At 55.0% G+C, this 15,254-nt stretch overlaps 3 protein-coding genes across 3 annotated transcripts; 1 reads left to right on the top strand and 2 right to left on the bottom strand.

The window, feature by feature from the left end:
- Window positions 1-2,228: 2,228 nt before the first annotated feature.
- ENH_00006760 (hypothetical protein) lies at window positions 2,229-4,001 on the bottom strand (the record flags this gene model as incomplete). The annotated part of the gene is given in 2 exon segments (XM_013578293.1): window positions 2,229-3,449; window positions 3,453-4,001. Coding segments are annotated over 2 exon segments (1,770 nt in total).
- Window positions 4,002-5,959: 1,958 nt separating this feature from the next.
- On the bottom strand, window positions 5,960-7,953 carry ENH_00006770 (hypothetical protein; the record flags this gene model as incomplete). Its single annotated transcript, XM_013578294.1, has 2 exons — window positions 5,960-6,542; window positions 7,949-7,953. The coding sequence occupies 2 exons, from the start codon at window positions 7,951-7,953 to the stop codon at window positions 5,960-5,962; spliced, it is 588 nt and encodes a 195-aa protein (XP_013433748.1).
- A 722-nt stretch (window positions 7,954-8,675) lies between these two features.
- On the top strand, window positions 8,676-15,214 carry ENH_00006780 (hypothetical protein, conserved; the record flags this gene model as incomplete). The annotated part of the gene is given in 15 exon segments (XM_013578295.1): window positions 8,676-8,944; window positions 9,228-9,335; window positions 9,478-9,623; window positions 9,769-9,884; window positions 9,977-10,107; window positions 10,239-10,644; window positions 11,292-11,446; window positions 11,558-11,686; window positions 11,782-11,875; window positions 12,635-12,697; window positions 12,701-13,092; window positions 13,398-13,615; window positions 13,965-14,096; window positions 14,306-14,452; window positions 15,144-15,214. Coding segments are annotated over 15 exon segments (2,577 nt in total).
- Window positions 15,215-15,254: the final 40 nt, after the last annotated feature.

A 15,254-nucleotide genomic window follows, 5' to 3' on the forward strand; every position in this document is an offset into this window, starting at 1 on the left:
GGGGGGCCCGGGGGGGGCCCCCAGGGGCCCCTTGGCGCAGCCCGCAGCCACTTCCAACGGGACTCCCGCAGCAGACGGGGGGGCCCCCGGAGGGGGGGGGCCCAGGGGGGCCCCCGAGGAACCCACGGGGGGGGCCCCCGGGGGGGGCCCCCCGGGGGGGCCCCCCTCCACCAACTCTTCTTCGGGGGGCCCCAGAGGTACTACCCCCAGGGAGTCGCAGCAGGGGGGGGCCCCCACGCAGCAGCTGCTCAAACCCACTATGTCTTCCTCCGCTAGCACTTCTGCTGCTTCCCCACGGCATCCTGCTGCTGCTGCTGCTGCTGCTGCTGCTGCTGCTGCTGCTGAGGGGCAGCTCACAGAGCCCGCTGCTGCGGAAGACGCCAAGTGCCGCTGCTGCTGCTGCTGCTGCCGCGAACGCGCGCGGGAGAAGTCCGACAGCCCCCCTGCTGCTGCTGCTGCTGCTGCTGCTGCTGTTGCTGCTGCTGCTGCGTCGCCGTGGGGCAGCAGCTCGCGCTTCGCCCCCGCAGCAGCAAAACTGTCTCGTGCTGCAGCAGACCCCAGTTTGCTGCTGCCGGTCCTGCTGCCGGGGGCCCCCCCTCCGCCCCTGCTGCGCCTCCCGCCCACTTCGTGCTGCTGCTGCTGCTGCTGCTGCTGCTGCTGCTGCTGCTGCTCGGACTCCTCTGCGCCGTAGCGCAGCAAATGCCCCTGCAGGCTGCTGAGCAGCGCCTGAGTGCTTTCCAAAGAGGCCTCGTGCTCCGCAGCTGCTGCGTCGGGCTGCGCTGCTGCTGCTGCTGCTGCTGCTGCTGCTGCTGCTGCTGCTGCTGAGTCCAGGGGGGCCCCCAGGGCCCCACAGCTGCTGCTCTCCGGCAGCAAAGACAGCAAAAAGGAGACAAGAGTTGCCTGCCGAGTTGCCACATCTCCTTTTGCTGCTTCTGTCCCTTCTGCTGCTGCTGCTGCTGCTGCTGCTTCTCCTGCCCAGTCCCCCAGCGCGAAGGGCCTGCAGTCGTTAGCAGCAGCAGCAGCAGCAGCAGCAGCAGATTCTGCTGCTGCTGCTGCTGGCCTCTCGTTCTTCACAAACAGAGACAGCGCGTCTCCTCCCTTGCTGCTGCTAAACAGCCCGAAGTCTTCAGGAACTTCCGACAACGCCTGCAGCAGCGTCGGCTTCCTGCTGCTGCTGCTGCTGCTGCTGCTGCTGCTGCTGCTGCTGCTTTCACCGTTGTCCTTGTGCTGCAGCGGCCACGACGGGCGACAGAACGCAGTTCTGGGGCCTGTTGGTGCTGCAGCAGCAGCAGCAGCAGCAGCTGCTGCTGCTGCTGCTGAGTAGCCAAAGCCCTCTGAGAGGCTGCTCTCAGAGGCGGCGTCGCGCAGACAGTCTGCTGCTGCTGCATCAGCAGCAGCAGCAGCAGCAGCAGCTGCTGCTGCTGCTGCATCCGGCACTGCCTCCTCGCTGCTGCTGCTCTGAGGCCCTGCAGCAGGAGAAGCGCTGCGGGAATATGCCGGGGGCTGCTGCAGCAGGAAGTGCGGCAGCTCAAGAGACCCCAGGGCTCGCAGCAAACTGCAGCTGCTGCTGCTGCTGCTGCTGCTGCTGCTGCTGCTGCTGCTGTCTGTCGGATCTGCTGCAGCGTCAGTCGGCGACGCGAGCCCTTCATCGTGAAGCTCAAGTCCCCTCTTTGCTGCTGCTGCTGTTGCGGAGGGCCCTGCTGCTGCGCAGGGACGCAACTGCTGCTGCTGCTGCTGCTGCTGCTGCTGCTCTCGCAGCGTGTCTGCTGCTGCTGCTGCTGCTGCTTCTCCCTCGGCGCCGTCACTCATGCTGGTGGGCGCAGAGGGGCCCCCGGGGCTCTGCCGCAGGCGTTGCTGCCCGCCAGCAGCAGCAGCAGCAGCAGCTGCTGCTGCTGCTGCTGCTGCTGCTGCAGCAGAGGGCCCCTCGTCGAGCTGCAGCAAACCCTCTGCGTCGTAGAGACAGGCCGCGCTGCTGAAGGCGCTGCGCATAGCAGCAGCAACGTCGTGGCCTGCTGCTGCTGCTGCTGCTCGGAGGCGGCTCTGTCCCCAGCTGCTGCTGAGGCCCGCAGCAGCAGCAGCAGCAACAGCAGCAGCACCACTTGCTGCTGGGTAGGGACTGAAGTGTCTCCAATTAATTGCTGCTGCTAAACGCTGCAGGAAACTCCGCTGCCCCAGCAGCGCAGCAACAGAAGCAGCAAGTGGGTCTTTAGGCTGCCTGGCCAGCGAGACTACGGGAGCAGCAGCAGCAGCAGCAGCTGCTGCTGCTGCTGCTGCTGCTGCTGGTGCTGCTGCTGCTGCCTTTGCTGCTGCTTTTGCTGCTGCTGCTTCCTCCTTGGGGCCGTCGGGGCCGTGGAGAGCGGCGGCGGCGAGCTTGCCCTCGAGGGCGCCGTCGCCCGCGGCAGCCGCTGCTGCTGCTGCTGCTGCTGCTGCCTGCTGCTGCTGCTGCTGCTGCTGCTGCTGCTGCTGCTGCTGCGTCTCCTCCAGCAGCGCCTCCGCGTAAGCTGCTGCCAAGTTGTCGCAGACAGCGTCCAGCATGGAGGCGGGGCAGTAGGCGAGGAAGATCTGCAGCAGCAGCCGCAAGTTGTCCGTTTCTGCTTCTGCTGCTGCTGCTGCTGCTGCTGCGCTGCTGCTGCTGCTGCTGCTGCTGCTGCTGCTGCCCTGCGCGCGCAGCAGCCGCAGCAGCGGCCGCCGCTGCTCCAAAACCTGCAGCAAGTCCCGCAGCAAAAAGGAGACATAAGGAGACAGTTCAGCGAGAGAAGCAGCAGCAAGAACTGTGAACTGGTGATAGGCGTATTGGGGGTTTCGCTGCTCCACCACAATTGCTGCAGCGTTTGCTGCTGCTGCCAGCGCAGCAGCCACGGCCCCCTCCCTGCTGCTGCTGCTGCTGCTGCTGCTGCTGCTGCTGCTGCTGAGGCCCAAAGCAGCTTGTGCTGCTCGCCGCGCCCGAGACACTGCAGCAGCAACTCCCCGCGGCAGCGCGCTGCTGCCAGCAGGCCGCAGCATTGCCAAGACACCCAAGACATCCGACAGCAGCAGCTGCAGCGCCCGCAGGTAGTCTGCTTCGCTGCCAGCAGCAGCAGCAGCAGCAGCAGCAGCAGCAGCAGCAGCAGCAGCAGCAGCACGGCACGAACAGCAGCAGCAGCAGCAGCAGCAGCAGCAGCAGCAGAGCGCGAACGCGCCTGCCACGACGCCCAGCAGCAGCAGCAGCACGCCGCGAACGCCACCCCCCCCTCCACCCCCCAGCAGCAGCAGCAGCAGCAGCAGCAGCAGCAGCAGCAGCAGCAGCAGCAGGACCTGCTTGGGGGGCTGGAAGGCCCTGGCGAGTCGCTCGAGGGCGCAGCAGCGGAAGAAGGCGGGGTCGCGGGCGTCCAGCAGCAGCAGCAGCAGCTGCGCGCGCTGGCAGCAAATCGCCAGCTGCTGCCACAGCGCGCAGTTCCGCTCGAAGGGACTCAGCAGCAAACCCCCGGCCTCCAGCAGCGCCAGCTGCCGCCGCCACGCAGCAAACGCTGCAGCAGCAGCAGCAGCAGCAGCAGCAGCGGGAGCTGCTGCTGCTGCTGCTGCTGCTGCTGCTGCTGAGGAGGAGGAGGAGAGGTGGTGAGGAGCCGCTTCTGCTGCTGCTTCCTCCGTCTCAGCCGCGGAACTCTCTTCTGCTTCTTCGGACTCCGACTGTTCAGATTCAAATTCAAATTCAAATTCTTCTTTTTCTTTTTCTTTTTCTTTTTCTTTTTCTTCTTCAGATTCAAATTCTGTTTCTTCTTCAGACTCTTCTTCAGATTCAGCTTCAAATTCGGACTCCGACTCTGTGTCTGGCTCCGAGTCTGCGTGCGGGCGGGCGTTTTGCTGCTGCTGCTGCTGCTGCTGCTGCTGCTGCTGCTGCTGCTGCTGCTGCTGCAGCAGCCGGCCAGCGCGCGCTGCTCCGGGCTTTTGTGTCTTCGCTTCTTTTTTGTTTTTTTGGAACTTCCGGTGGAGCTCTTCGCGCTGCTGCCGCACGAAGTGGACATTTTGGATTGTGGCTTCTTCGAGTTTGCCCCGCAGCAGCAGCTGCACGCGGCCGCGGTTCCTGCGTCTGCGGCTCCTCTCTGCTGCTGCTGCTGCTGCTGCTGCTGCTGCTGCTGCTGCTGCGCTGCTGCTGCTGGCCGCTTTGCTGCGCTGCTCCGCGGCTTCCCGCGAGAACAACAGCGGCTCCAGCGGGATCGGCACCTCCACCTCCTCCACCAGCGAGTCCGCCAGCTGCAGCGGCTGCTGCTGCTGCTGCTGCTGCTGCTGCTGCTGCGCTGCTGCTGCGCCGCAGAAGGGCGCCTTCGGCAGCAGCAGCGGGGCGGTGGGCTCCTGCAGCAGCCGCGCTGCGCTGCGGTCTTCAGCGAAAGTCTCTTGAGCAGCAAGAGTTGTGGCCAAGTACTCGTCGAGCCCGCTGCGCTCCAAGACTGACCGCAAGTCCTCCTGCTGCTGCTTCCTGCTGCTGCTGCTGCTGCTGCTGCAGTGCAGCCGCTGCGCCCCTGCAAAGGCCCCCGAGAGAAACTCCAAAGTCCTCTCCCGAGAGATGCTGCTTCCCATGGCCACCCCCGCGGGGGCCCTCGCCAGCAGCGCCCGAGACTCCTGGCTTTGCTGCTTCACAGCCGCCACGAGCTGCTGCTGCTGCTGCGCGCTCGCCGCCTGCTGCAGCAGACAGTGGTGCAGCACGGCGCTGCCGATTTCGCCCTTCCGCCCCCGCTGCTTCCTTCCGGGCCTCCCCATTGCAGCAAAAGGGCCTTCTGCACTTTCTGCCTTCTTCAAAAGTCCAAAAACACTTCAAAGGACCCCCAAAGTCCCGGAAGCGCCCCCCCGAGCGCCCCAGCAAACCCGCACACCCGGCGGCGGAAACCGCCGCGGAAACCCCCGAATTTCGAACTTCTGGCCTTCTTTCGCAGCAAATTGTGGCGCCAATTTTCATTTGGGATCTTTTTAACAAAAAAAGATCGCGAAAAGAGCCAAAAAATTCGCTTTCTGAAGAAAGTTCAACTTGGAGAAGTCTTCGGCGCCGGCTATTGACTCAACAACAACGCGCATGCGGGGCAGCAGCAACCCGCTCCGCCGCAGCCGCAGCCGCAGCAGCAGCAGCCAGGACACTCGACGGGAAATGCAAAGATTAAATGAAATTCTTTTTATTTGGAACTGAGGATCTTCTCCATCTCAGTGGGAAATATAACTCGTATTTCGCCAAAGTGCGACTTGCACGCGCGGCGGACGGGTGGCGGTCAGTGCCGGCCGGCTCCTTCAGCCCGTCCAAAACAGCAGCAACTGCCCACTTAAATGCATTTCAACAAATGCCTTTTGCTGCTGCTTTTGCGTTTCTCCGCAGCTCTCCGAGTTGGGAGGAGATGGGGCAGCAGCAGGCCAAGGCGCTTCCCAAGATTATGAGGAAGGCGGGAGATCCCATGAACGTCTTCAGTGCGTCTTGAACTCCACAAACCGCCCTTTTCTCTTCCCAATTAAATTTAAAATCAAAATAAACCTCACTGGCGGTGGCGCTTATTCTTCGCTTCCGCATTTTCCCCCGAGTTTCCCTCCGTTCACCTTTGGCAAGTCCAGCCAGTTTCAGCTGCAGCAGCAGCAGCACTGCGGCGTTCTTGTCCGGAGCTGCAGCGCAGCAGGCAAAAGAAAACGCCTTAAAAGGATATAACACTTCTTTAAATTGTCGCATTTTGGACTTCTTCAACTCGGCAAAGTGGTGTTTCACCGCAGCTTTCCCTCTTTTCTTGCGGCTTCTTTGCTGCTGCTCGCCCGCAGATCTGCCAGGTGTCCACACGGAGGTCTTATACCCCTCGGCCAAACGGACTGTCAACTTCTCCATCTGCCGCTGCTGGCAGTCCAGTAAGTTCGCTGCCGCAGCAGCAGCAGCAGCTGCTGCTGCTGCTGCTGTTGCTGTTGCTGCTTCGCCTCAGGTTTTGCTGCTCGCCTCTCCTCGCAGCAGCGCCTCTCCTCACTCCCACCGAGCCGGCATTTCATTGGCTTTCTGCTGCTGCTGCTGCTGCTGCTGCTGCTGCTGCGGGTCTGCCGCAGCGAAGTTTCCCATATGCGACAACGCGCACAAGGTGCTGCAGAAGCAAGGCTGCAACTGCGGTGAGTTGTTGAACTCGAGTTTAGTTTTCTGTTCTTTCTTTTCTTCTTTTGCTCCAAATTGGCCACTCACGTGCCCCTGAAGACCCAGCAGTGCAGCAAGAAGCTCCACTCCCTGCTGCTGCTGCTGCTGCTGCTGCTGCTGCTGCAACGCAGGCCCCACTATGCTGGAAGTTCGCCAGGCCCCGAGCCTCACAGAGCCGCGAGATATGAACAGCAGCTTTGAAAGCAAAGAGCGAGTCTCTGCTGGGGCTCTCTTTGGAGGCGCTGCGTCTGTTGCTGCTGCTGTTGCAGGTTCGTTTGCTTCTCGCTGCTGCTGCTGCTGCTGCTGCTGCGGCTGTTGCTGCTGCTGCAGCGCAGCAGCGTCGCGCTTGCTGGCTTCTCCTCTGCCGCTTTTTGCTGAAAGCAAAAGCTTGTTGTCTTCTTTTTCGTCCTTGTGAACAGATCTGAAGAGTTAATGCGGCCAAATATACTTTTGTTTCTTTATTTTGAAACAATTGCAACAAAAGTTTTGCTGCTTTTGCTTTTGTTTGCAGCTGGCGGCCACGCCTTTGGCTTTTTCTGAATTTGAAGAAGACTTAATGCAGAAGTCGAAAGCGAGCTGCCGCTCACCGAATGAAAGTTGCTGCAGGGATAACGGGCTGATCTCCCTTTTTTTCATTTTATTTTGCATTTATTGTTTTGCATTTTTTAAATAAATTTGAACTGCTAACGAGGGATTCAAAAGGACTCTCTCGTGTCAGTGGCTGGCTTTCCTTTCCGAATTCAACTTGGCAGCGCAGCAGCCAACTGGGCTTGCGCCGGCAGCACTGCACAGCAAAGTTTCCCTATTAGTGGCGAATTACTTGAAGTTAGCCAGTAATTGAATAATTTAAAATACTTTTAAATGCATTTGAGAGGCTTATTCGCAGTTCTCGCTGGACTTAGTGAGTTGGCGAGTGCCGCAGCTCCACCTTTGGCTCTTCCCGCACTCTTCAGACTTTGCTGCACTTGCAAACGAAGTTTCTCGCCAATTAGTCCTCAGGCCAAACTCAACTTCACAAGTCTTCTTTGACTTCGAAAAATGGGGGCTGCAGCTCTTAATATTCATCTCGAATCCTCTCTCGAGACGCTTCCCAGCGCTCTCTTCTAAACTTGGGAAAAGGAGGCACTCTGTTGAAGAGCCGGAGCCTCATAAATCCCGTGTCAGTTCAACTTGCATCTTATTAATGACAATTCGTAGCGTTAATTGAAGGTGCAACTCAGGCTGTGCGACTATCTTGCATGGATGGAACAGAAGTTCAACTTGCATGCGAATATGGCACTCAAACTGATGCAAATGGCATTTCAACAAGAACACAAACCAAAATAAATCCCCTCAGTGGCAAGAGGCACTGTACACCCTCTCGATTACAGCGCTTGTGCATCGGAACAGCTCGACCCTACCAGCTAGGGCTGGGATCAGCAGCTTTGAAAACATGAATTTGTATGAAGTCCGTCGAACTGTTCCAATTCGGCCGCAACTGAGTCAGCAATACTCTCTTAGTGTGATTTGCAACGAAACAAGTTGCAATAATTCCGTGAGAGTCCTCGCCGTAACCTCTGGAGGAACTAGAAGTGCTGTTCACAAGTTTGAACTTCTTCGGATGCAGGAAACATAAGGAAAGCCTCACGGGATTCTTATTTTAGTCTGTTGTAGTTGAACAAGCATTAGTTTTGCTGCCACACTTCAAAGTAATATGCAACTCTTGGGACGCTTTCTCATCGTTCAACTTTCCGAAGCTTCGCCTTATTTTTCTTATGAACCAACCAGTACCACTCTATTCTACTGAATCTTTTGGAATTATTGTCCTTCACATGAGAAACCTCGCACATCATGCTGCGAAACTGCTGAAAATGTGAAAATGCAGCAGTTTTATCTCGGCAAACTAGTAGCGCCTGGTTTCTATCAAGAGAAGACACAACCACACCAATAGACGCAATGGGGGTTACTCTGTACTAATCCGCATACAAAGAAACTGATGAAAGCCTTCCAGCCTTCACTCTCTCTGCATACGGGAAACAAATTCTGATACGATTTTGCGAAATTAAGATGAAATCCGCTCACAGTGTGTGCAGTTTCCAGCATGATCCTCAGTTCAGCGCGGACGAGCACTCCGAGCCTCAACTTGCAAACTCCGCGGTGAGGCCTTTTCCCGCGAATGTTTGGTGAATCAACACACTTTTGAATGCCGATTTATCAAATCATTGTTTATTTCGTTTCGTTGGCCTTAACAGCCACAGAATCAAGCGATGGGAATACAGTTTCCGCCTCGCAAGACCCTGCAATTCATGAACGCCACCGCTGACCCGCACGCTGCAGCCACCGGGACGGACGCACGGTGTATCTGCGGACTTTATTATATCCCCTCAAAACAACGAAATTACCGTAATACAAGGAATACAAAGTGGATGTGACTGCAAGAGCAGGGCAAACCAGCCCCGTGGCTTGAAAGGCCCCGCCTAGCCCCATGACATGCGGCGTCGAGTTGCTGTCCTTTTAGCCAAGGAAGTTTGCAGACGTTACCGTTTGGGTTTGGAAGAAGTATGTGTGCATAAATATGGCCTCGTTATGGCTGGCCCGTCTAAGGGCCCCACATCGTGGGGTCTCTTCCGGGGGCGTTCTCCTTCAAGGGGCGTTCAGGCCCCTGGCCGCGTTTCAGGGAGTGGCTCCGCACCAGCGGCCAACTCAAAGCCCTCAAACGCGAGCCTACGCGAACTTGAGCGACAGCTGGGGCTTCAAGAAGGTCCAGTACACCAAGTACCGCATCACGAAGCCCTGGACGACCGACACCCAGTTCGACGACATTCTTCTTTCCGAGCCCTCGAGGTCCGCATGCAAAAGCCAAATCGGAAAATAATTAAAAATGAACATCAGAGGCGCCTTCATATCCGGGCGATCCTCGGAATGCGTGCATCCCTTGTCGGCTTTTCCTGCCGCCCTCGAGTGGCGCCTGGGTCGTTTTGTCCCAGAAAAGCTGCATTAGCGTTTAATTTTTACTTTTTGAACTATTTTCAAAGCACTTTCTGCTTTTATTGCTAATATAAACAGCTTTGCGCGTGTGCGGAGGCTGGGCGGTGCTGCTGCGGCCGCCGGGTGTCTGCGTCTGCAGGGAGTCTCTGGCCAAGTTCACGAAGGAAGCGCCGCCATTTCTGCGCTTTTTGAAGCTGGTGACGGACGTGGAAAACAGGCCACAGGCCTTCATCGAATATGCGCTGAGGTGAGGCCGCACGCGCGCCAAAGCTGCCGCGGATTCCTTCTGCTGCTGAGCAGCAGCAAGCAGCAGCAAGCTGCAGCAAGCTGCAGCAAGCAGCAGCAAGCTGCAGCAAGTAGGCGGCTTGAGCTGGAGCTTTGCCGCGCAGGTGCCGCGACGGGCTGGTGGTGGAGAAGGACGTTTACATCACCAAGGCGGAACTCATGAAGTGCATTTGGGAAAACGGCTATTCCGAAAACGAAATGAACGCCTTCGAATTCGCCTTCCCCGCCGACTACAAGTTCCACTACCCCGGTGGGCAGCTGCAGACTCTCGCAAAGCTTTCTTTGCAAAGTTTCAACAGCTGCTGCGGCCAACTCCCGGCCAGCCAGCTCGCCTCTCCGGGGCTTCTGCGGGACTTGCAAGTTCGCTCTGGGGGCCTCGCTGGGTGTCTCTGCAGAGCTGGCCGTCTTGTTTGACTTGCCCGAGGAGGAGTGCTACAAGTATTGCATGCGGCAGCGGGCGAAGACTCCCGAGGAGCTCGTGGAGGTGAAGTACGAGAAGCCCAAGAACCTGGTGAGAGGGCCTCCCGATCCGCGGCAGAATGCGCTGCTTCCTCTTCCCCAGCTCTTCTAAAACAAGTCGTTTGCTTACTTGCTGCTGCGCAGCTCTCGAGCTACGGACTCTGCTTCCTGGGCGTCTGGTACGGCTTTTCGAACCAAGTCCTCAGCAACGCCTGGTTCTACTCCAAGACCTTCCCCTTCGGCGCGGTGTTCTACATGCTGGCTTCTTACTTTTAGTGAGCAGCAACTTTCAGAAACAATAAAACACTTTTAAAGGCGCCAGCGGGGCGCCGCGGCGCGCCCGCGGGAACATGCAATGCGGGGGCCAGCCTGGCTGTCCGCTGGTGCGGTGTACGTGCAACTGCAGCCGGAATATCCGGGAGTACTTGTGGAAAGAAGACAAAGCTCTTATTCAGGGCGCGAAGGAACGCAAAGACGCGGGCGAAGAGCTGGTGCACCGGCAGCTGAAGAAGTACGCAAACGACGCGCGCTGCGTCGAGTACCTCTCCTCCTTCAAAGAGGAAGTGCAGCAGCAGCTGCAGGAGTACCACGAGGCCTTGCTGGAGCAAATGAGGGAAAATATGGTGAAAAAGATGAACAGCAAACTTCTTTCGATTCAGCAGGCGGAGCAAGCCATCCAAGGCTCTCTTCACGAGGTCATCGTGAACGAGCTCGTCGACTCCTTCCACAAAAAAGTCGAAACCGACGCGAAAATGCAAGACGCAGCGCTGAAAGCCGCAATTGAGGCCATTTCGGGGGAATCTCCTTCAGTGGTGAGCTCAAAAGAAAGAACTTCTGTGGGACATGCCGTCACTGGCAACATGAACTCCCAGCTCCAACAAGTCCGTTGATATGGGGGTCTCTAAAGAATGCATTGACGGCAATTTGCATGCAAATAAGCCAGTTGTGTGCTTCTGAATCTGCCCGTGAATGCGCATTTCCATGCCCTTAAATCGAGATTCCTTCTGGATGTATCAGCACTTGTGTATGCGTCAGTTTCTATGCGGTTGCTTACTGTATGTTCAAGCTGTTGTGGCGTGCATGATTGCATGCTCTTTTGTCACTGTTAATGCGTTTTCACGTTCCTATCTGAGCATTTGTTTGTGCCTGTGCGCACTTGTGCCTGCTTTCACTATACTTGTATGCTCACTTGAGTGCGGGCTCACTTGCTTTCTTGTTTCAAGCTGTTGTTGTGCGCTTACGCGTGCATATCAATGAATCTGCGTGAAGGGGCGGTTGGAGCTTTTCGAAGGCGCAATATATTTCTCTCTTCGACCTAGATGCTTACCTATGTGTTTGCGCATGAAGGCAACTATGGGAGTATATTCTATTTAAGCCGAATGCATGTATTTGTAATGTTTGCCTAGGCGTGCGTGCATGGCTTTATATGAATGCGTCTGCGTGTCACGCGTGGTCCCAGGATCCAGTGGGAGCACACTTTCGAGCGTCGTTGAAAGAGCTCCAGAGTGCTGATGCGGAGGGATCAAAGCCAGCGCAGAGCGGATCAGTTCGTGAACGAGTATCTGCAATCTTTCGCCGTCGTGAACAGGAATTCCTGGAAATGTTCACAGTCAGGTACTGGATACGAACGAATCGTGTGCACGTTTCCCTACACCAGCGCTTTAGGGGAGGCCTGTATCAGCTAGAAAATGCTGAATCATTTGTCCTGCTTTCGCGTTAACGCAGTCCTGAAGAAGCTGATGAAGTGAAGCGCATCACTGGAAAATGCAAATCTGGAAATGGCTATGACTTTTCCAAGCTCTCAAAGGAAGAAGCAGATCGCCTGGACAACCTGCAACAGATTATATTTGACCGGTAAGCTCTTAAAGCTTGAACTCGTGCTCCATTGTTACCAGCAACAGCAACTTGTTAAAGGATTTTTTGCTTTGCGCCTTTGTCGCTTTACGCAGCGTTGGATATACGACAGTCACGGAGAATGATATTAAGCCTCTTACCGCAGTTGGTGAATCGGGCGCTGCACTAATCGAGCATGTTAACAACCAGGTGGGCGAAAAGTGTCACAAGTGTCTCTTGAAGCTGAACTCGAACATAAGTGGGAACAAGTAGTCCGTGTATTCGTGCGTGCCGCATGGAAATCTGCTGTGTAGTGAAGCCTAGAATTTCAAAATATCGGAATACCCGAATCGCACCACTCCACCAAATGTCTTGGCCACTGACACAGTCACTGACACCCAAAATAATAATTAGTGCAGGATGCAGGATTCACCGTTAAAAATATTGTAAATTTGGATCTGCTTCAGATATGCATAGAGGGATGACTGTAGCTAGAGGAATTTGGGGTCCCGGATGTGCCTCATGCTAGATTGTGAACAGATGCTGCGAATGTTTGCGAGCTCAGCTGGAAACTTTCAAGGCGAATATCAGAAATGCTAGGTTAACATCGTTCGCAAAGTCATTTGCGTAGATGTGGACTCAAATCGGAGCGTTTCGTGGATCCTGCCGGCAGCTGTCTGGAGAGTGTCACTATTAAGCTGATCCAAGCTCGAAATGCGATTTAATTTACTTTAAAAGGGCTGAGAGTTTGCCCATTGTGCGTGCTGAAGCGACAGAATGCACCTCTGGGTGTCGTCCTGCCGTTTCGGCAACGACTGATGCGTTGATTCGTAACTTTCTCTCGAAGACCACCTTGCTTCCTCTCAATACTACTGATATTGGTTCGACCTGCTAGACACTTAGGATTTTAGCATTTTTAATCAATATCAACTTTCGAAAGTCTACGATTTCGCAGTTTTCGAAATATAGAGTAGTGAGCAAGCTGTCTGCGACGGCTGCAGCGTGCACGAGCTGCGGTGTCTTGACACCGTATGAAGACGTCCCGGCTCACCAGTGACAACGCGCACTTCAGAAAGAAACGCGGATCGGAACATTTGTTGCCGACCGACCCCAAGGCAAAATTTGTATCTAAAAGATTCACCTCTCAGGCAGCTAGTAGAAATGAGAGGAACTGCCATCCGGACCGCCTTTGGCGGCCTCGAGGAGGTTCAAGCTGTAAGTGAAACTTCGTCATTTGCTCTTAGGAACTCGAATAATGTCCATATTTTAGGCTGCAGGCACAGGGTAGGAAAAGCAGGCACACGTATTCCCAGGGAATCGCTGTTCACTCTCCTCGTCACGCTCTTCAGGGAAACTAGTGATGGATTGCTTCCTCATTTGGCGGACACGCATTTCTGGAAGCGGCTTTCCTTCACGCAGTTCGTCATGTAAGTCGTAATTTCTTGTTACCACTACTAGGGTTTGCTTGCATCCAGCAATTGCTCAGATACCTCGTCGGCTTCTCCGAGGGGCTGACACACCTTGCAGCCCTTGCCATTTACTACATGCTCAAGGATGATCTAGGTGAGTACTGACTGGATATTTGGCTTCATTGGAGAAACCAAGAGGTTGCGTTTAGGTTTGAGCCCGGCGGAAGTATCCGCCCTGTTCATTGCGCCGGCCCTTCCTTGGGTTTTCAAGTGAGCAAAACACGGATTCGTTCCTGTTATTCAACGCTAATCCGTGTTCGCAGGCCAGTCTTCGCCTTCATTTCGGATTCGTATCCTCTCCGCGGCGGCCGTAGAAAGCCCTACATGATTGCCTTCAGCTTGTTAGAAGGGCTTGGCTTTATCATGTTGGGAACGTTTCCCACACACGTGCGTGTTCTGTTTGTATCTGTTCACTTGAAAACAACGCGAAATCCTCCGACTTCAGATCTTGACAGCTCTGCTCTCCCTATTCTTGATATCGGTAGGCCAAAAAGCAGAAAAATGAACTTCAAAGAACAGAAGTAATGTCGTTTCTCTCCAGATATCCGCTTCTTTCTGCTCGGCAGTTGCAGAAGCTTTGGTTGTTGAAACTACCGCTGGGAGGTCAATGGACCAGGTAGGCATTTTCATTTTACACAGTGCTAAGCACGCGATGTCCCTCATATTCGACTACAGAGCGCAGAGAATGTATCCGACTTTATCACTGCGAAAGCAGTTGGCAGTCTGATCGTCGCCTACTTGTCGGGTTACCTGCTAGAGAAAACTTCAAAACAGAGTAGGGAAAATGCGGCATCATTCGCAAAAGGACTTCGCTTACTGTGGCTTCTTAGGCATCTTCCTGGCAACCTCCATATTCCCTCTGTTCATTGCCTTCATCACCCTCTTCATGGAAGATGTTGGTGGAGCGCCATCATACGACATGAAGACGCAACTGCGCCTGCTCATGGAATTCCTTAAGCAATGTAAGGATTTTGCCGTTCAATTTGAGGAGATCGTCGATATCACTGCACTTCAGCTGTTATTTGGGGACCCGCTCTGTACATCTTCGCGTACATGGCTGGGCCTGACTATGACGATGCTCTGTTCTTCTACTTCACAAACAAGCTCGGCTTCTCTCCAACCTTTATGGGAACCCTGAGGTTGGTTTGTTGCTTAGCGTATCTCTAAGAAGGTTTGCCACATTGCATCCTCAGGTTCACCTACGGTATCGCCGCGCTGGTTGGAGTGGTGATGTACCGGACGTTTTTCAAGAGGACCGGTTTCCGCAAAACCCTCCTCGCCACGATTCTTGTAGCTGTGCCCATCTACCTTTCACCCAGTAAGCACTATCATGTAACACTTATCGTAACAACTTTCATGATCGTTTCTTCCCCCCAGTCATTCTTACTACTGGGTTCAACAGAACCCTTGGCATTAGTAACAAGGCGTTCGTTCTCAGTGGAGGCTTTCTCATTGAAGCTGTAAGCAAAATGCAAAGCAATCCTGGTCCAGCGCCAATCCAACTTCTGTATCTGTCAGACCGCTGAAATCCAACTGCTCCCCCTTCTGGTGTTGACAGCCTCGATCTGTCCCCCAGGTAAGACTATCTTCCATCACAAACTACTAGAGTATTTGTCAACAAATCTTTAAACAGGCCTTGAGGGCAGTGTCTACGCCATGATGATGTCTGTTAGGAACACCGGGTCTATGGTCTCGCGCGGGATCAGTGCAGTTCTAACATACATGGCCGGGATTACTTCTAGCAACTTCACACATCTGACTGGATACATCATGCTTTGCGGTGCAAGCCTGTAAGGATAATTCAGTGACATTTTGTCATGGACGGCGCAACATTTTCCATCAATGCACGCAGTCTTATCCCGCTGATTTTCTTGGAATACGTGTAAGTTTTATCAATATTATACATACATTAAAAATTGGTTCTAAATTCAAAATGTTTTCAGGCCCGACGGTATGACAAAAAATATGGGTATACCATATGCATGTGTTGTTACGAGACCTTTTTGCAGATGCGGAAGTGCAGAGGGTCAAGCAATACCACGACTCCATCTACGAGAAGATCCGCCAGCAAACCGCTTAAGAGAACTGGCATCAATCGCCTTGCATTGTTTTGCTTGCGC

The sequence above is a fragment of the Eimeria necatrix genome, genomic scaffold (genome assembly GCF_000499385.1).
Source record: "Eimeria necatrix Houghton genomic scaffold, Enh_scaff11, whole genome shotgun sequence".
Lineage (NCBI taxonomy): Eukaryota > Apicomplexa > Conoidasida > Eucoccidiorida > Eimeriidae > Eimeria > Eimeria necatrix.